The 12,833-nt window shown below is 40.1% G+C and overlaps 5 protein-coding genes across 5 annotated transcripts; 1 reads left to right on the top strand and 4 right to left on the bottom strand.

The window, feature by feature from the left end:
* Positions 1-157: 157 nt before the first annotated feature.
* On the bottom strand, positions 158-4,239 carry BATDEDRAFT_84462 (uncharacterized protein; the record flags this gene model as incomplete). Its single annotated transcript, XM_006676146.1, has 7 exons — positions 158-519; positions 595-707; positions 795-893; positions 961-1,069; positions 1,160-1,666; positions 1,786-1,871; positions 1,946-4,239. The coding sequence occupies 7 exons, from the start codon at positions 4,237-4,239 to the stop codon at positions 377-379; spliced, it is 3,351 nt and encodes a 1,116-aa protein (XP_006676209.1). The 3' UTR covers positions 158-376.
* Positions 4,240-4,532: 293 nt separating this feature from the next.
* On the bottom strand, positions 4,533-5,665 carry BATDEDRAFT_21174 (uncharacterized protein; the record flags this gene model as incomplete). Its single annotated transcript, XM_006675153.1, has 2 exons — positions 4,533-4,655; positions 5,315-5,665. The coding sequence occupies 2 exons, from the start codon at positions 5,663-5,665 to the stop codon at positions 4,533-4,535; spliced, it is 474 nt and encodes a 157-aa protein (XP_006675216.1).
* A 332-nt stretch (positions 5,666-5,997) lies between these two features.
* On the bottom strand, positions 5,998-6,725 carry BATDEDRAFT_36328 (uncharacterized protein; the record flags this gene model as incomplete). The annotated part of the gene is made up of 2 exons (XM_006675767.1): positions 5,998-6,271; positions 6,353-6,725. Coding segments are annotated over 2 exons (606 nt in total), but the record flags the coding sequence as incomplete, so codon positions are not given.
* A 775-nt stretch (positions 6,726-7,500) lies between these two features.
* BATDEDRAFT_18168 (uncharacterized protein) lies at positions 7,501-9,854 on the bottom strand. Its single transcript, XM_006675090.1, has 7 exons — positions 9,680-9,854; positions 9,211-9,476; positions 8,814-9,073; positions 8,393-8,717; positions 8,240-8,314; positions 8,062-8,161; positions 7,501-7,986 (listed from the first exon to the last, which is right to left on the bottom strand). The coding sequence occupies exons 2-7, from the start codon at positions 9,421-9,423 to the stop codon at positions 7,532-7,534; spliced, it is 1,428 nt and encodes a 475-aa protein (XP_006675153.1). The 5' UTR covers positions 9,424-9,476; positions 9,680-9,854; the 3' UTR covers positions 7,501-7,531.
* A 450-nt stretch (positions 9,855-10,304) lies between these two features.
* BATDEDRAFT_85662 (uncharacterized protein) lies at positions 10,305-12,559 on the top strand (the record flags this gene model as incomplete). The annotated part of the gene is made up of 5 exons (XM_006675853.1): positions 10,305-10,668; positions 10,748-10,956; positions 11,023-11,195; positions 11,275-11,497; positions 11,600-12,559. 5 exons carry the CDS (start codon positions 10,305-10,307, stop codon positions 12,557-12,559), a joined length of 1,929 nt encoding a protein of 642 aa, XP_006675916.1.
* Positions 12,560-12,833: the final 274 nt, after the last annotated feature.

Here is a 12,833-nt window from a genome sequence, read left to right on the forward strand (position 1 = left end):
TAGGATTGAAAGACAAATAAACGACTAGTAATGAACCAAAGTAAAGGTTGAAATAGAACTCAAAGTTTGATGCGATTCGATAAGATCAAAATACGAGATATCAATCTGTTTTTGACAGTTTTTAAAAACTGATTGATTCGACACTTGAACGCTCAATAGAGTTAAAAATAGTTTTATTCGTACGTTTAAAACTGCCACCAACTTTTTTTTGCTTGTTGTTCATTATATTCTTTTATCCTGCTCACAAACTGTTTAGATGCGTCCGCCAATTCACTTGTTTTTGTTTCCATTTGTGCTAATCGTTCGCCACGTTCATCCAGTTTCTATATGTAAAATAATCAGATGGTTTAGTATTGAAAAGTAGTGTCAAGTCTATTTAAGCAAAAGTGTCATGTCTAGACTTGTTGAATGGCAAGTTAAAAGCACTTGCATTGGTCATTGCTGACATGGCATCGTTGCCACGAGGTTTATTGGTTTTATCCAATCCCAGCTCATCGCGTTGGGAATATGTAGATCCAACTAATTGAGTGTATTTATAATTGTTAATAAAATTGCATGTCGACCCATTGTAGCAAGTAGCGTGTCAATACATACATAGCAAATCATGCTGTGCATTGCGATGGGTAGAAGATTGCTGGATTCCTTTTGCATTGTACCATTGACTTTGTCGATACAAATCATACAGTCTAATGTCAATCTGAGGATATCTATTGTTGATACATTTTAAAACACACTTTAGCAAACACGCTTGTTTTGGTGAGAGGATAACTCAAACTAGAATTAAAGTGTCTTACTGTGTCGGATTGGAAATAATGCCAAACATTTCCCAATGCCCATCAGCCATCCAACAGCCCAAACGTCCGTCTAAAGTAATCGTTGTTTTTGCAAGGTTTCTAATTCAACCAGTATTGAATTTTGAATCAGTTTAAATATTGTGCAGAAATAGTCGAGGTGATTTACCTTGAATCAATACCGCTAGGAAGCGGTACTTGTGCAATCATTTCAAGCGATGGGAGTACAAATACAATCAGTCTACCCAGATTCGTAACAGCTACCACATGTGGTGCATCTACAAGATGGATCGAGTAGCAGTTAGTTTTTGGTGCTTTTTATACTTTTAACTCGCCTTGTTCAAAAAACAGATGCAAAATAAGCTTACCGTTTAGAATATAGACTACACGGCCACACACAATGTGCTGAGTTTCAGAAAAAGATTGTTGTGCTTCAACAAATGGATTTCGGTCAGTTTTTAAAACCAGGATTTTAACAGAACGTCTAGATACAACGACAATATGCTGCTCAATATCATTTGAAGGTCTATATCGGTAATCCGATCGTAAAACTCTTCCTTGATCGTCTAGAACAGTTAGATGAATAGGGCTAGCGTCCTCGGAAAGGTGAAAGCTGGACTCGGTAGTTGAATTTACAGCGCGATGCATGCTTGTTGAGTCGGGAATGTATAAATTATGTCGTTGAGGATTAACTTTGTGAGAAACAAAATCAAATACAATCGTATATGCCAGGATTGTCCCATTTGAAGTAGCTACGACAAGTGAAAGCTGCGGTGTTGGATCATCGCCAGTTAAAAGTGGAGCAAAACACATGAATGTGGCAAAACAGTATTGCTGAGATGATGAAAAGCGCTCATTTGGATGTAATGGATATACTGTTACAAGCGACAATATAAACAGTATATGTTAGATACTGCAATAATCAAATGGCAACACATATATCAAGCAAAAACGCCATTGGGTTTTATAGGTATTCGATTTTGAGAATAATAACCTGTGTCAGATAGTTTATCGGTAAAAATTTCACGGCCGCTGATGGTATCGGTAAAATGAACAAACTCGGATGTAGCTGTTGCAAGACTAGAGAATACAATTAAAAGACAGTCTGTTAAACTACAAGATACATATAATTAAACAGACATAATAATACATACATATTCATCCAATCGGCATATTCGCTCAGCAATACTTCTGATGTGTGGATGACTTGAAACAGAGGTTTCCAGCACTGAGCACTTTGAAAGTGCTTTTCTTCCAAAGATGTGACCCAAACATTTTTATTACCCTCTTGTGAATCTACATCAGCATGGGATACCAAATGATCATTCTTTTTGGTTGATTCGAGTTGGTCAGTAGTACTTGGATGAGTTTGAGATTCATCGTAAAACTCGTTCTCATGTTCGGGTTTAGTTTGATCTATATTATGCAAAGCCAACGAGGTAATTGCAGCAGAGTCCTCGAGTACCTGCCCAATTGTTTCGTCTAATTTAGCCATCATTGCATCAATGTCCTCAATGTCATGATCTGGACCATCATCGCTCTGATTTTCTACTTCTTTGGCAGGCATCGTAAATATATGATACACGACACAAGGTCCCATTTGAATACACAGCAACTTTCGATCCAAACAATGCCAAATGTGATCAATATCTGAATTGGGTAGCCATTCGCCAAAAGGAGTCGTGAAGAGCCACATAGGAGATCCACCCGATGCCATTCCACTCCAAAATTCAATCTGTTTATCAGGTCGAACAATTGAAATGATGTCATTAATGCGAACAATGTTGAGCTTTCGTGCTTGTCCACCTGCTAGTTCGAGTGCTGGTGGAAGAAAGCTGTGACTGTATGATTCTATGTCGCGGTAAAGTTTTAATGAACATTCCATGTGAGTGAGGGTGTGTACGTTTGCACTCGATACCAAAGTTGTGTTGGTTTGTAGATTGTTGTCTTGTAAAGATGTTTGACACTGTAGACGTCCTGGGAGCGATAAAGGAGTGATGTTTTTATCTTGAAGATTGAATGCAACACATAGTCCACCCTCAGTCACAGCAACCACCTCCACATTTGGTCTAGAATCTGATGAATCTGATGAATTATTTTGTTGCCGAGATTTTGTTTGTGGAATCACAACAAACGTGGCTACAGTGCCTACAATTGGAACCACAGTTTCTACAATATGATTGGAGCGCATGTCGTATTTTGCAGTAAAAAACAAACATGCAATTCCATTTGAAGCGTTTTTAAACATTCCACCACTAACAAACAGTATAGATCCATGATCCGGTCCTAGCAATATCCAGTGTAGCTGCTTAATTGGCCAAACCTCTGGTTGATTTAATTTTTCTTTTGGAGTCATCGATGCACTAGCCAAAACATGTCTTACAAGCGCAGGTTTTTTGGAAATACGCTTATGGATATCACCACTCGTAATCAAAGAAACCCAGTCCTCCTTCATATTCCAAAACACAAGCTGGTTATCAGTGTATGTAGCGACGATCTGTTCACCATCTGGTCTCCAGCATGCAGAAAGACAAGGTAAAGGATCAGTAGATTTTGAATCTGCGTTGGTTGTGTATACGAACCACTTTAGACACTGTTTTTGCGACACGTTCCATAAGAAAATTGGACCAGTTTCGCACACTACCAACAAATGGTTGGGATTTGTTGGTGAAAACAAGAGTTGCCGAACAGACGTGTTTTGGAGTGAGATTGAGGATGCTGTAGCAGTGACTGAAGAGATCGCGGCCGTGGCATCATTGTAGTCTTCCTTGGATGAAAAAGTAGGCTGATGGAAAGAGTAGGGAGATATCTGTCCAGAAACCATATCTACCATACTAACAAGACCAGAGGATAGCCCAACAGCGACCCATGATGAATCTGGACATATCTGAAATGCAGTGACAGGATCCGACAGTTGAATTTGAAGATGTAGGGTTTTAAGCTGAATGTTCCATACAACGATCTGTGTAGGGGCGAGTGGAGTGGTTGCGACGAGATAACAGTCGCCCAGTTTGAATGCGAGTCCTGGTATTTTACGACTGGTTTGAACTACAGATGAATTTAAACTGTGGAATTGGGTTGATGACTGACTGGCTCTATGAAACGGAACAGAAGGTTTCTGATAAGTAGAATCAGCATGAAGCGAGTGAGTGCTTCTATTGGTAGGTTGGTGCTGCAGAGAATGCAGTTTCCTGGCCGAGTCTCGTCCAAAGTTGTCCATTGCGAGTCTGAACTCCAAATGGTTTCCCAGCACCAGCCATGAGCCATTGCTCAAACCCACAGCCAGCAGTGACTGAGATTCATCATGAGCAATGGCTCCAGATAAACTTGAGTCTAATCCGAAACGAGTTAGAATGGATGGAACAATGACTGGATTGACAAGGATCTTGTCAGGAACTGTCAAGCCAGAGCCTACAGCTGCCAGCACTGCATGTCTTAGAAAGTCCATATTCAGCCAAGAGTGAGTTGGTCAAGTAGTGGTTGGTGTGTATGACAGTAGTAATAGCAGTGATCAATGCAAGACAATCGTTGTTCAATGCATGGCAAACTCCAGCCATTGCAAGCTTAACTAATTGCTATCGAGACTCGATTGCTGAAATCTGCCATTCAATAATTTATAATATTTCTTACAAGATTGATGGTTTCATGCAGTCGTTTTTATATCATTTTAATTCCTTTGGTTAAACTGTTCCAAGTGTGCAGTCAAACGCTGTAAAACTTCTTCTGGCAATCCATTCAAATCTAATTGATTCGCTTCATCCTCGTCCTCGTTGTCGCTCGACTCATCCAAGTCTGGTTGCTCGGCTTCATTTTCATTTTCATTGTCGCTCGACTCTTCTCTTTTCTCAAAGTCGGGTGTGAATTCTAGTAAATATCATTTCATTAGCCGTGCAAACAGACTAAAAACATGTCCAGATCCTTTAAAGCAATGTTTCCCACCTTGTAGATAATCAACCACATCAGTCCAGCATTCTGTGAATGCAGTCTCTATTGGCTATACTCGTAATGTATTTCATTTAAAATACAAATGGTTGGTTAGTACAAGTCAATCAATCTGATACCATGCAGTTTTATGGCGTTGTTCATCAATAGTTTGCAGTAGTATTCACGTAGAATGAAACACCAAGAGTACCAATCTCATGATGATTATCACCACATTTACTGGACAAGATTGTTGATTGGTCTTTCTCGTGGTGATTGGCATGTAGAATTGAACTAGAACGCGAACGTATCCGAGATAGAATACAAAGTAGAGTTTATGGCATCAGAATAGCTGAACCCAATATCTGGTTTCAAATTTGGTGATCGTAAAATGTACAATTATGAGGAGAAAGAACAGGTTCAAAATTATAGTTTGTATTATATGATGGATGTTTAGACTTGATGCGATTCAAGTCAATTTCTATCAAGAATGCACATCAGATATTTAAACATTGTCTAGTCCAAAACAGAGACTGCAGAATAAATACAATTTATATTTTACGTGAATACGGCTGCAAGACATTCCAACTTTAGTTACTTACCAACTGCCCAGAATGGTTTCGTTTAGTCGGATCAGCGCCTAACTCAATCAGCACTCTTCCTGCATCAGCAGTTTCAATGACATGCAGTGGAGTGTACCCATCATGGTCTACAACATTTGGATCGGCTCCGTACTCTTTAACTAGCATGCGCATGAGGTCTAAATGGTTGTAAGATGCTGCTGCATGAAGACTGGTGTATCCAGACGAGTCTTTGGCATTGGCATCCATAGGTGCACCGCCAAAACCACCTGATTTAAGAAAATACTCGACATCTTCAACTCGTCCGTCTCCTGATGCTATCCAAATATTGTCTGCTGCTGGTGAACCTGATCCATACTCGATTCCTGGCATCGTTTGTATATAATCCCGACTATTCAACACTCGAGTTCAAATGTGCGAGTTTGTTTTTTATAAATTTGAAATAAACCATCACGTGACTTTAAATGAATTTGCTTGAGCATCAGAAATCATGTTCTAATATTGAGAAATATATTGTGGCTCAAACAAAACTCGGACAATATTCTAAATCAAAACCACTCGACAGGTTTGTAATGTTACGGACAATCCAAGTGTAGAGTCAAGGTTAGAATGCAGCCAATTGTATTTTTAATGTATACGCCAACAGACTCATGACATCAATGTTCTCCATCACTCTAAAAACAAACTCTAAAACTAATAGTGCTAGTGGAAAAACGAGATCGGATACATTTTTTTTGAAAAAGTTTAAACTTTGCGAGATCGGAGCTTACGGAGATAGAACTCAAGTTCACGACCTTCAAGAATGTAACCATCAGCACGTCCAGATTGACCAGGACGGGAAGACAAACGTGCAAGGACACGACCAGCAGCAAATTGGTCATTGAGAGCCGAGTCAACGGAGCAATCCTTCTGGCGAGCTTCAACCTTGCGTTGAACATGGTTAGAGCCAGTCTTCTCGACAGTTTCATCAGCACCATGCTATTTAGAACAAATGATCAAAGTTAGATCGAGTTTATTTGGTCGTAAAGCTACAGATCTCTGTAGAATTCAAACACTTACCTTCTTGCGGCCTAGAGGAACACCATAGTGGGACTCGTACCACTGACGAAGGGGAACAGCGTCAATTTCAACAATGCATCCTTTAACAAGTGTGTTGGTACGAACAAGCTCGTTGTTGGAAGCATTATAGATGACACGAATAACACGGGACTTGCGAGTGATCGACTGGGTTCCCCAAGAGAAGTTTCCAGAGTCCAGACGAAGAGCACGGAACTTGGTGTTTCCTCCACGAACACGGATGACGTGAATACGCTTGGTACCAATCTTGGTGTTGGCAGCCTGGCGACCGAGTTCGAACTTCCTCTTCTTGCGGATCTGAGCACGCTTGGCACCAGTGTGCGACCGCTTATGACGACTGTCTCTCGAGATACCTATATTTTAAAATAATAAATTGATTTGGAGGCCAAGAGAATCGTTAGCAAACCAGAAAAAAATCAAATAAACACTGGCAGTCTTTGAATTGTTTTACAATCTACATTCAATGCACCCATTTCTACAGACTCGGCATACAAAAGTAGCCAACATAGAACCAGGTCTCTGCAAAGATTCATCTACAATCCATATCCAAGTCCAGACTTGCAGTTCAGATGTAAATTTAGACATCAGTATAGTTCAATCCAGTATGTGAGGACCCTGTGTAGACAAATCAGAGGCTCAATGTATATCCAAACAATTAGAGCAGGAAAGCTCAGGCCATTGTCATGCCAACACAAACAAATTGGCAAGCCATCCGACTCGCAGTTCACACGCTGATCATTGTTGCTGTGCTTGCTACCAGTATGCATGCATGGATTGAATGAATGTGTAGATGAATAGATGCATGAGATGGATGCGTGGAATGCATCAAGATCCACCATGGATGAACAGCACTCTCAAGCATACACAGCAAAATACTTGCCCATGATTGTAGTGTCGAGAACAACCCAAACTTTGTCCAAACTTGACTCTTGACGAGCAAGCCGTTTAGTCACGTGAAATAGCATGGCATCACGTGAACTGGTTTTGAAATATGGCTCAGCTATTTCAAGCTTATAAATCTTCAGATTTGTGCTCGTCTAAACTATCCAAAATTTCTAATCTGCATATACTGTTCTCAACCCCCTATTATCACATTAAAACAAATAGTAAAATACACGATTGCATTAAACGTATTATAGAACCGAATAACAGGCAATATCTTTATCCAAAATGGAATCCATGCGCACTACTACTCTGTCCACCATATGAACTATATGAATGCTGATGTCCTCTGCCACCACTAAATCCACCACTGCTAGTAGCAAACCGAGCAAGCAAGTCATCCATGCTGGCTGAATGTCCAAATCCACCACCATGACCATCCGAAGCACTAGATCCGTCCACATCCATCCCTGCATCAAACCGTCGTTTCTTTTGATGATCAGACAATACTGCATACGCCTCTCCAATCTCTTTAAACTTGTTTTCGGCTTGTGTGCGCTCTTCGTCTAAAAGCCCTACCTGCTTGTCCGGATGGTATTGAAGTGCAAGTTTACGATATACTTTTTTGATTTCGCTGTCTGTTGCGTCGCGACTACATCCAAGAATCTTATAATAGTCCTTTCGTTTTGAGAGTGCAAGAAGGTGCTTTGCATTTCGAATAGCCTGGTTTACACCTATCCACCAAAACAAAAGTCAATCTATGCAGCGAGTACAAAAATCAGCAGAATTACAAACAATCGGCAACATACTTTGATCCTTGGGCTTGATTCCAATTGCACACTCATAGTCACGCACGGCCTCTTCATACTGTTCCAACTTCATATATGCATCAGCACGACGGAGATACAGCTTATAGAAAAGTGCACTCTGCATAGATGACGCATGGTCTTCATTGGAAATACCCGACCGACTAGCAGTGAAATTGACTTTGGGAAAGCAAATGGATTCAAGGAGTTTAATGGCGTCTGATGCATCTTCTATTGCATCTTTATGTTTACCAAGCTACGTAATTAAAGTGATATATTAGTGATCAGGATTAAAACTCAATCATATTAGTGTAGTATAAACCCCAGTTCGTACCTTGCTAAGCACATTTGCCCTGTTGCTCAAAACCTTGGCACGAACAACACCTCCATTTGCATCAGCAGAAAGATACTTTTCATAGCTTTCAAGCGCCTCGGTCCAGTTACTTTTAGAAAAAGCATCATTTCCTTCCTGCTTCAAAGCCTCAATTGACTTGATGTGCTTGTGTAGTGCACGAGCATCCTTGTTATCGGGATCAAATGTAAGAGCCTGTGTGAGGTATTGAATGATGGTGGAAACAGGATGAGAGTCGAGCAAATGCATCGTACGTGCACGTATCACCAGTGCTTCAGAGTTACGAGAGTCTTTAAACAAAATGGAGCTAATTATTCCAATACATATTTAAAATTGAATCGCAAAAATGAGAAATGAACCAAAGCAAGTTTCACACATTTCTTTAAATCAGTAAATAACTTACTGCGCTACAGTTACAGCTTCGTCAAGATCCCAGCACCCAATTAATGCCTGTGCACGATACATTTGCCATTTGATGCAAATCTTGGCAAGCTTACTGCTGTCTACGTTGGAAACAGATGTCGTTGCGCCAGTGGATCGCAGTGTAGGATCAACAAGTGTCATGGCAGTTTCAACAGAAACAAGGGCTTTTTTATAATCGTTTTGAAGCAAAGCATCAGTACAGCTCTTGATATAGCTTTCCAATCCACGAATCTCCTTCATCTACAATTTGCGCCAAAAAAACAAAAGACGGAATGATAATGGTCAATATTACATGCATTCTAAAACGACATCATTTCTTATTCTACTATATAAAGCCCGGCTTCAAGATAAATTCAGAGTCAAGCTTTGTATCATACCTCCTTGTTGATCATTTCTGCACGGTCAGCTACCTTGCGCTTGACAAAAGAGTTTCCAAGCTTTTCAGCATTTCGAACGTGCTCCATAGCCTCTGATAATCTGCCAAGATGCACCTGGCACTTTGCAGCACGAAAATGTGCCTTTATAAAGTCGGGCTCAATTTCAATAGCTTTGATGCAGTCAGCAAGGGATTCTGAAAACAAATTGACCATGAGATATGCAGCAGCACGATTTGAATAGTAAGTTGCATTGGTTGGCGCGAGTTCTAAACATTAAAAATGCATTCAACTGGTGATTAGATGATTCAAATTCAAATTAATTCAGACTGAAATCAGTCATAATAGTATACAAAGAAAAAAGACTGTTCAAACATTGATTATCCACCAGCCAATTTGATTAAATCAATGCAAATAAATCGCAGCAAAATCCACAAATGACAATAGTATGACAATAGATCGATGCACTTTCCTATTGCCTGAGAATAAAGTAAAATAGATTCCGAGTATTTACAGGCCTTGAACAACTCATTGGCTGCGCTCTTGATGTTTTCAGCAGAAACAGCACTATATGGAATATCAGCAGATGAGAACCAATCGATGCCATGGTTACGAAAAGATGAATTTATTCCAGTAATAAATGAATTATATCAGCCAATTAGTAATTAATGATAATGCGTCGATCCCAATGTAGTACAAGACATGACAGAATGTGATGGAAGGAGTTGGTAAAAATAAGTTCAAGGTTGAGCAATAATCCGAATATCCAAACTCGTTACAGTAATGACAAGACAAAAAAGATGAAAACTTACGGCTTTACCGAATCACAGTCAGTCATGACTACATCATCATCAGCAACATCTGATTGATGGGCAGTACTGATGCCATTGACCAACATAGATTTCTTACGATTTGAATGGTCGGAATTTGACATTCAAACCAAATGAAAACATACAGACCCTATTATTACAGTCTAGACCCCATATCAATTACAGTCTAGACCCTACCATGGTATCAGCGTATAGCCTCATCTGCAATAAATCAGAACAATTCAAGTCCGCTGTGTTCCTTCTCGTCACAACTAATCATTCGCCAACATGGAAACAATCTTGCACTGGATTCAGATATGGCTAAGACTATTGCTATTTCTGAATGTCAACGATTATTTCTTTTCTATTGTCAGAGTGAATGCATTTGGAACTCACTGTCCTCTACTCCAGCAGCCATCTACTCTAACTTTGGCCAATAATCAGTACGACCTTAGACACCCCAGGTTCGATTTTTCTAATCTAGTTCAGAATCCTACACCTATGAAATCAAGCAAAAAGGATGAAGCTTGGGAAGTAAAGCTGGCTATCATGGGTGATCAAGGTCTAGGCGCTCATCCTAAAAAGGTCCTCAAGTTAGTTCGCGATTGGGGTGCTCATGCTCTTATTCAATTGGGCGATTTCGACTATGAAGGTAAGTGGTGTATTGGATAGTAAAGATTTGATCCACCTTTTTGCCAACCAGTGTTTTTATACTACTGTGAATCATGTAGATGATCCATCTGGGTTCATGGAGCAGTTTACAGATCAACTTGGTAAAAGGTTCCCCATGTTTGCAGTGATAGGAAACCATGACGTGGATAAGTGGTTTAGCCCAAAAGGGTACAAAGCCCTGTTAACTAAACAGGCCGAAAAGTCTGGAATCATGAGATACTGCACTGGAGAATACGGTGTCAACATGGTGTGCCAATTTAATGGCATTGTAAGTGCTCAAGACTGTTGTTTTGAATGGCGTTTTGATGAGTGCTAATATGATTGGCATTCAAAGGTGATTGTGTTGTCAGGAGTTGGAACCCTTGGCAAGGATCATGCCGAGTTTATTGACCAGGCGCTTACTGAATTCAAAGACTCGAAATGGAAGCTGTGTGTCTGGCACAAGAACCAAAACAAATACCAAACTGGAGATAAAAAAGACGAGACTGGTTATCTTGTCTATGGCAAGTGGATCGATACTATTGTCTGGATTGTACTTTGTATCAGACTCTTATGCGTCTGTTTAATTATTTTTAGATACATGCAGAAAGCATGGTGCAATCGTGCTGACAAGCCACGAGCATTCATACGCGCGAAGCCATCTCATGTCCAACTTTGAGACTACCTCGATTTTATCCACATCGAATACTCTTCACATCAGACCAGGCTTTAGTTTTGTTGCACTTTCCGGTTTAGGTGGCGATTCAATTCGATTTTGGAAAGATCAGCTTCAAAACAATCCCTGGTGGGCTGCTACAGCTGCTATGGATGTAGGTGTTACTTGCCTGATTATCTCAATCAAGATTGGTTTAGCAAGCTTACTCAAGTCTTTGTTTTGGCACCTTAATCTGCATATATTATTTGGTGAATAGAATGGTGCAAACTACGGTGCACTGTTGTGTAAATTTCATCACAATGGAGAAAAAGACAAGGCCAAATGCCATTTTGAAGATATTGATGGAAAAGTATGGGACATGTTTCACATTGAATCTAGTGCAGATGAATATGTAAACACGCTTGAAACGGTTTCTCAGAGTACATCATTCGTCGACACTGCTATTCAAGATGGATCTGATTTTACATCGACGAATATGAGTACTGGTGTGACAGTATGTGGTAACGAGCGACTTGAGATGGATTCGCTCATGCAAACAGATCAACATGTCATACCCAATCGTGTTCATACTCTCACCTTTCACATTCCCTTGGTTCCCTCTGATCAGAAAATCACTCACGCTCACTTGCAGATGAAAGCAGCTCATCCTACTGAACCATTTCAACAGCAGTTCACATCGCGCAGTGAGTTTCAAAAAACCTATGTAGATGTAACGGATATAAAAATGAGCATTTGGCGAATCCAAAACAAGCCTGTGTGCAACACCAATGTGGGAAACCCATTAGAGAACTCCATGATGGCTTTAAAACAGTTTTTACTGGATGATGACAATCTAATGACTTTCAAGACCGTTCAGATAATTGGGCCTGAACAACTCGATCACAAGCTACAAAAACTGCAGCGACCTGATTACAAATCGTATATCAAATGGGAACGTGGCCCAAAGGACGAAAACTGGGAAATTGGCGAAGTGTTTGTATCGCCTAACCTTGCCCACCTAATCACAGACGCAATGAGTGAATATCACCAGTATATAAAGGAAGGATTTAATGGACCCCCGACTGTGCCAGTAACACTAGCTATTCAGGGTGAGTGGTGGTTTATTAATGGTCAAGTTGTCATGGATCAAAATCAGGCACGATCGTTCTATGGTGTGCATCCAGAGCTCGGTACATGCATATCTCCAAGCCTAGTAGTTCAGACCATCAAGCTATGAATGAATTATTTTAAAATAGTAAATTATTAGCCATGTGTAAAAAAGGTAATTCAAAGTATGAGCCATTCAGATTATTGCTAGCGACAATGGGATAAGAATGGAGAAATGAAATATATTTTTGGTTGTATAAAACACTGCACGATTGGTTTGCATTCATGTGCAGACTCTGTGAAACACCAAGGATTTTGTCAGAACAAGACCAAGTGAGTGATGTTTTGTATTCAATCGAGAAGAACAGCAAGTCGCTCAACAAGTCAGATTGTCATTGCAATAT

This window comes from Batrachochytrium dendrobatidis (genome assembly GCF_000203795.2).
Source record: "Batrachochytrium dendrobatidis JAM81 unplaced genomic scaffold BATDEscaffold_1, whole genome shotgun sequence".
Lineage (NCBI taxonomy): Eukaryota > Fungi > Chytridiomycota > Chytridiomycetes > Rhizophydiales > Batrachochytrium > Batrachochytrium dendrobatidis.

Bases quoted from the DNA above. Each gene is read 5' to 3' on its own strand.
- BATDEDRAFT_18168 (XM_006675090.1), bottom strand. From the start codon at position 9,423: ATGGTCAATTTGTTTTCAGAATCCCTTGCTGACTGCATCAAAGCTATT. The intron at 9,074-9,210 runs GTATGATACAAA...CGCAAATTGTAG, and splicing joins CAGAAATGATCAACAAGGAG to ATGAAGGAGATTCGTGGATT. The intron at 8,315-8,392 runs GTACGAACTGGG...TTAATTACGTAG, and splicing joins GGGCAAATGTGCTTAGCAAG to CTTGGTAAACATAAAGATGC.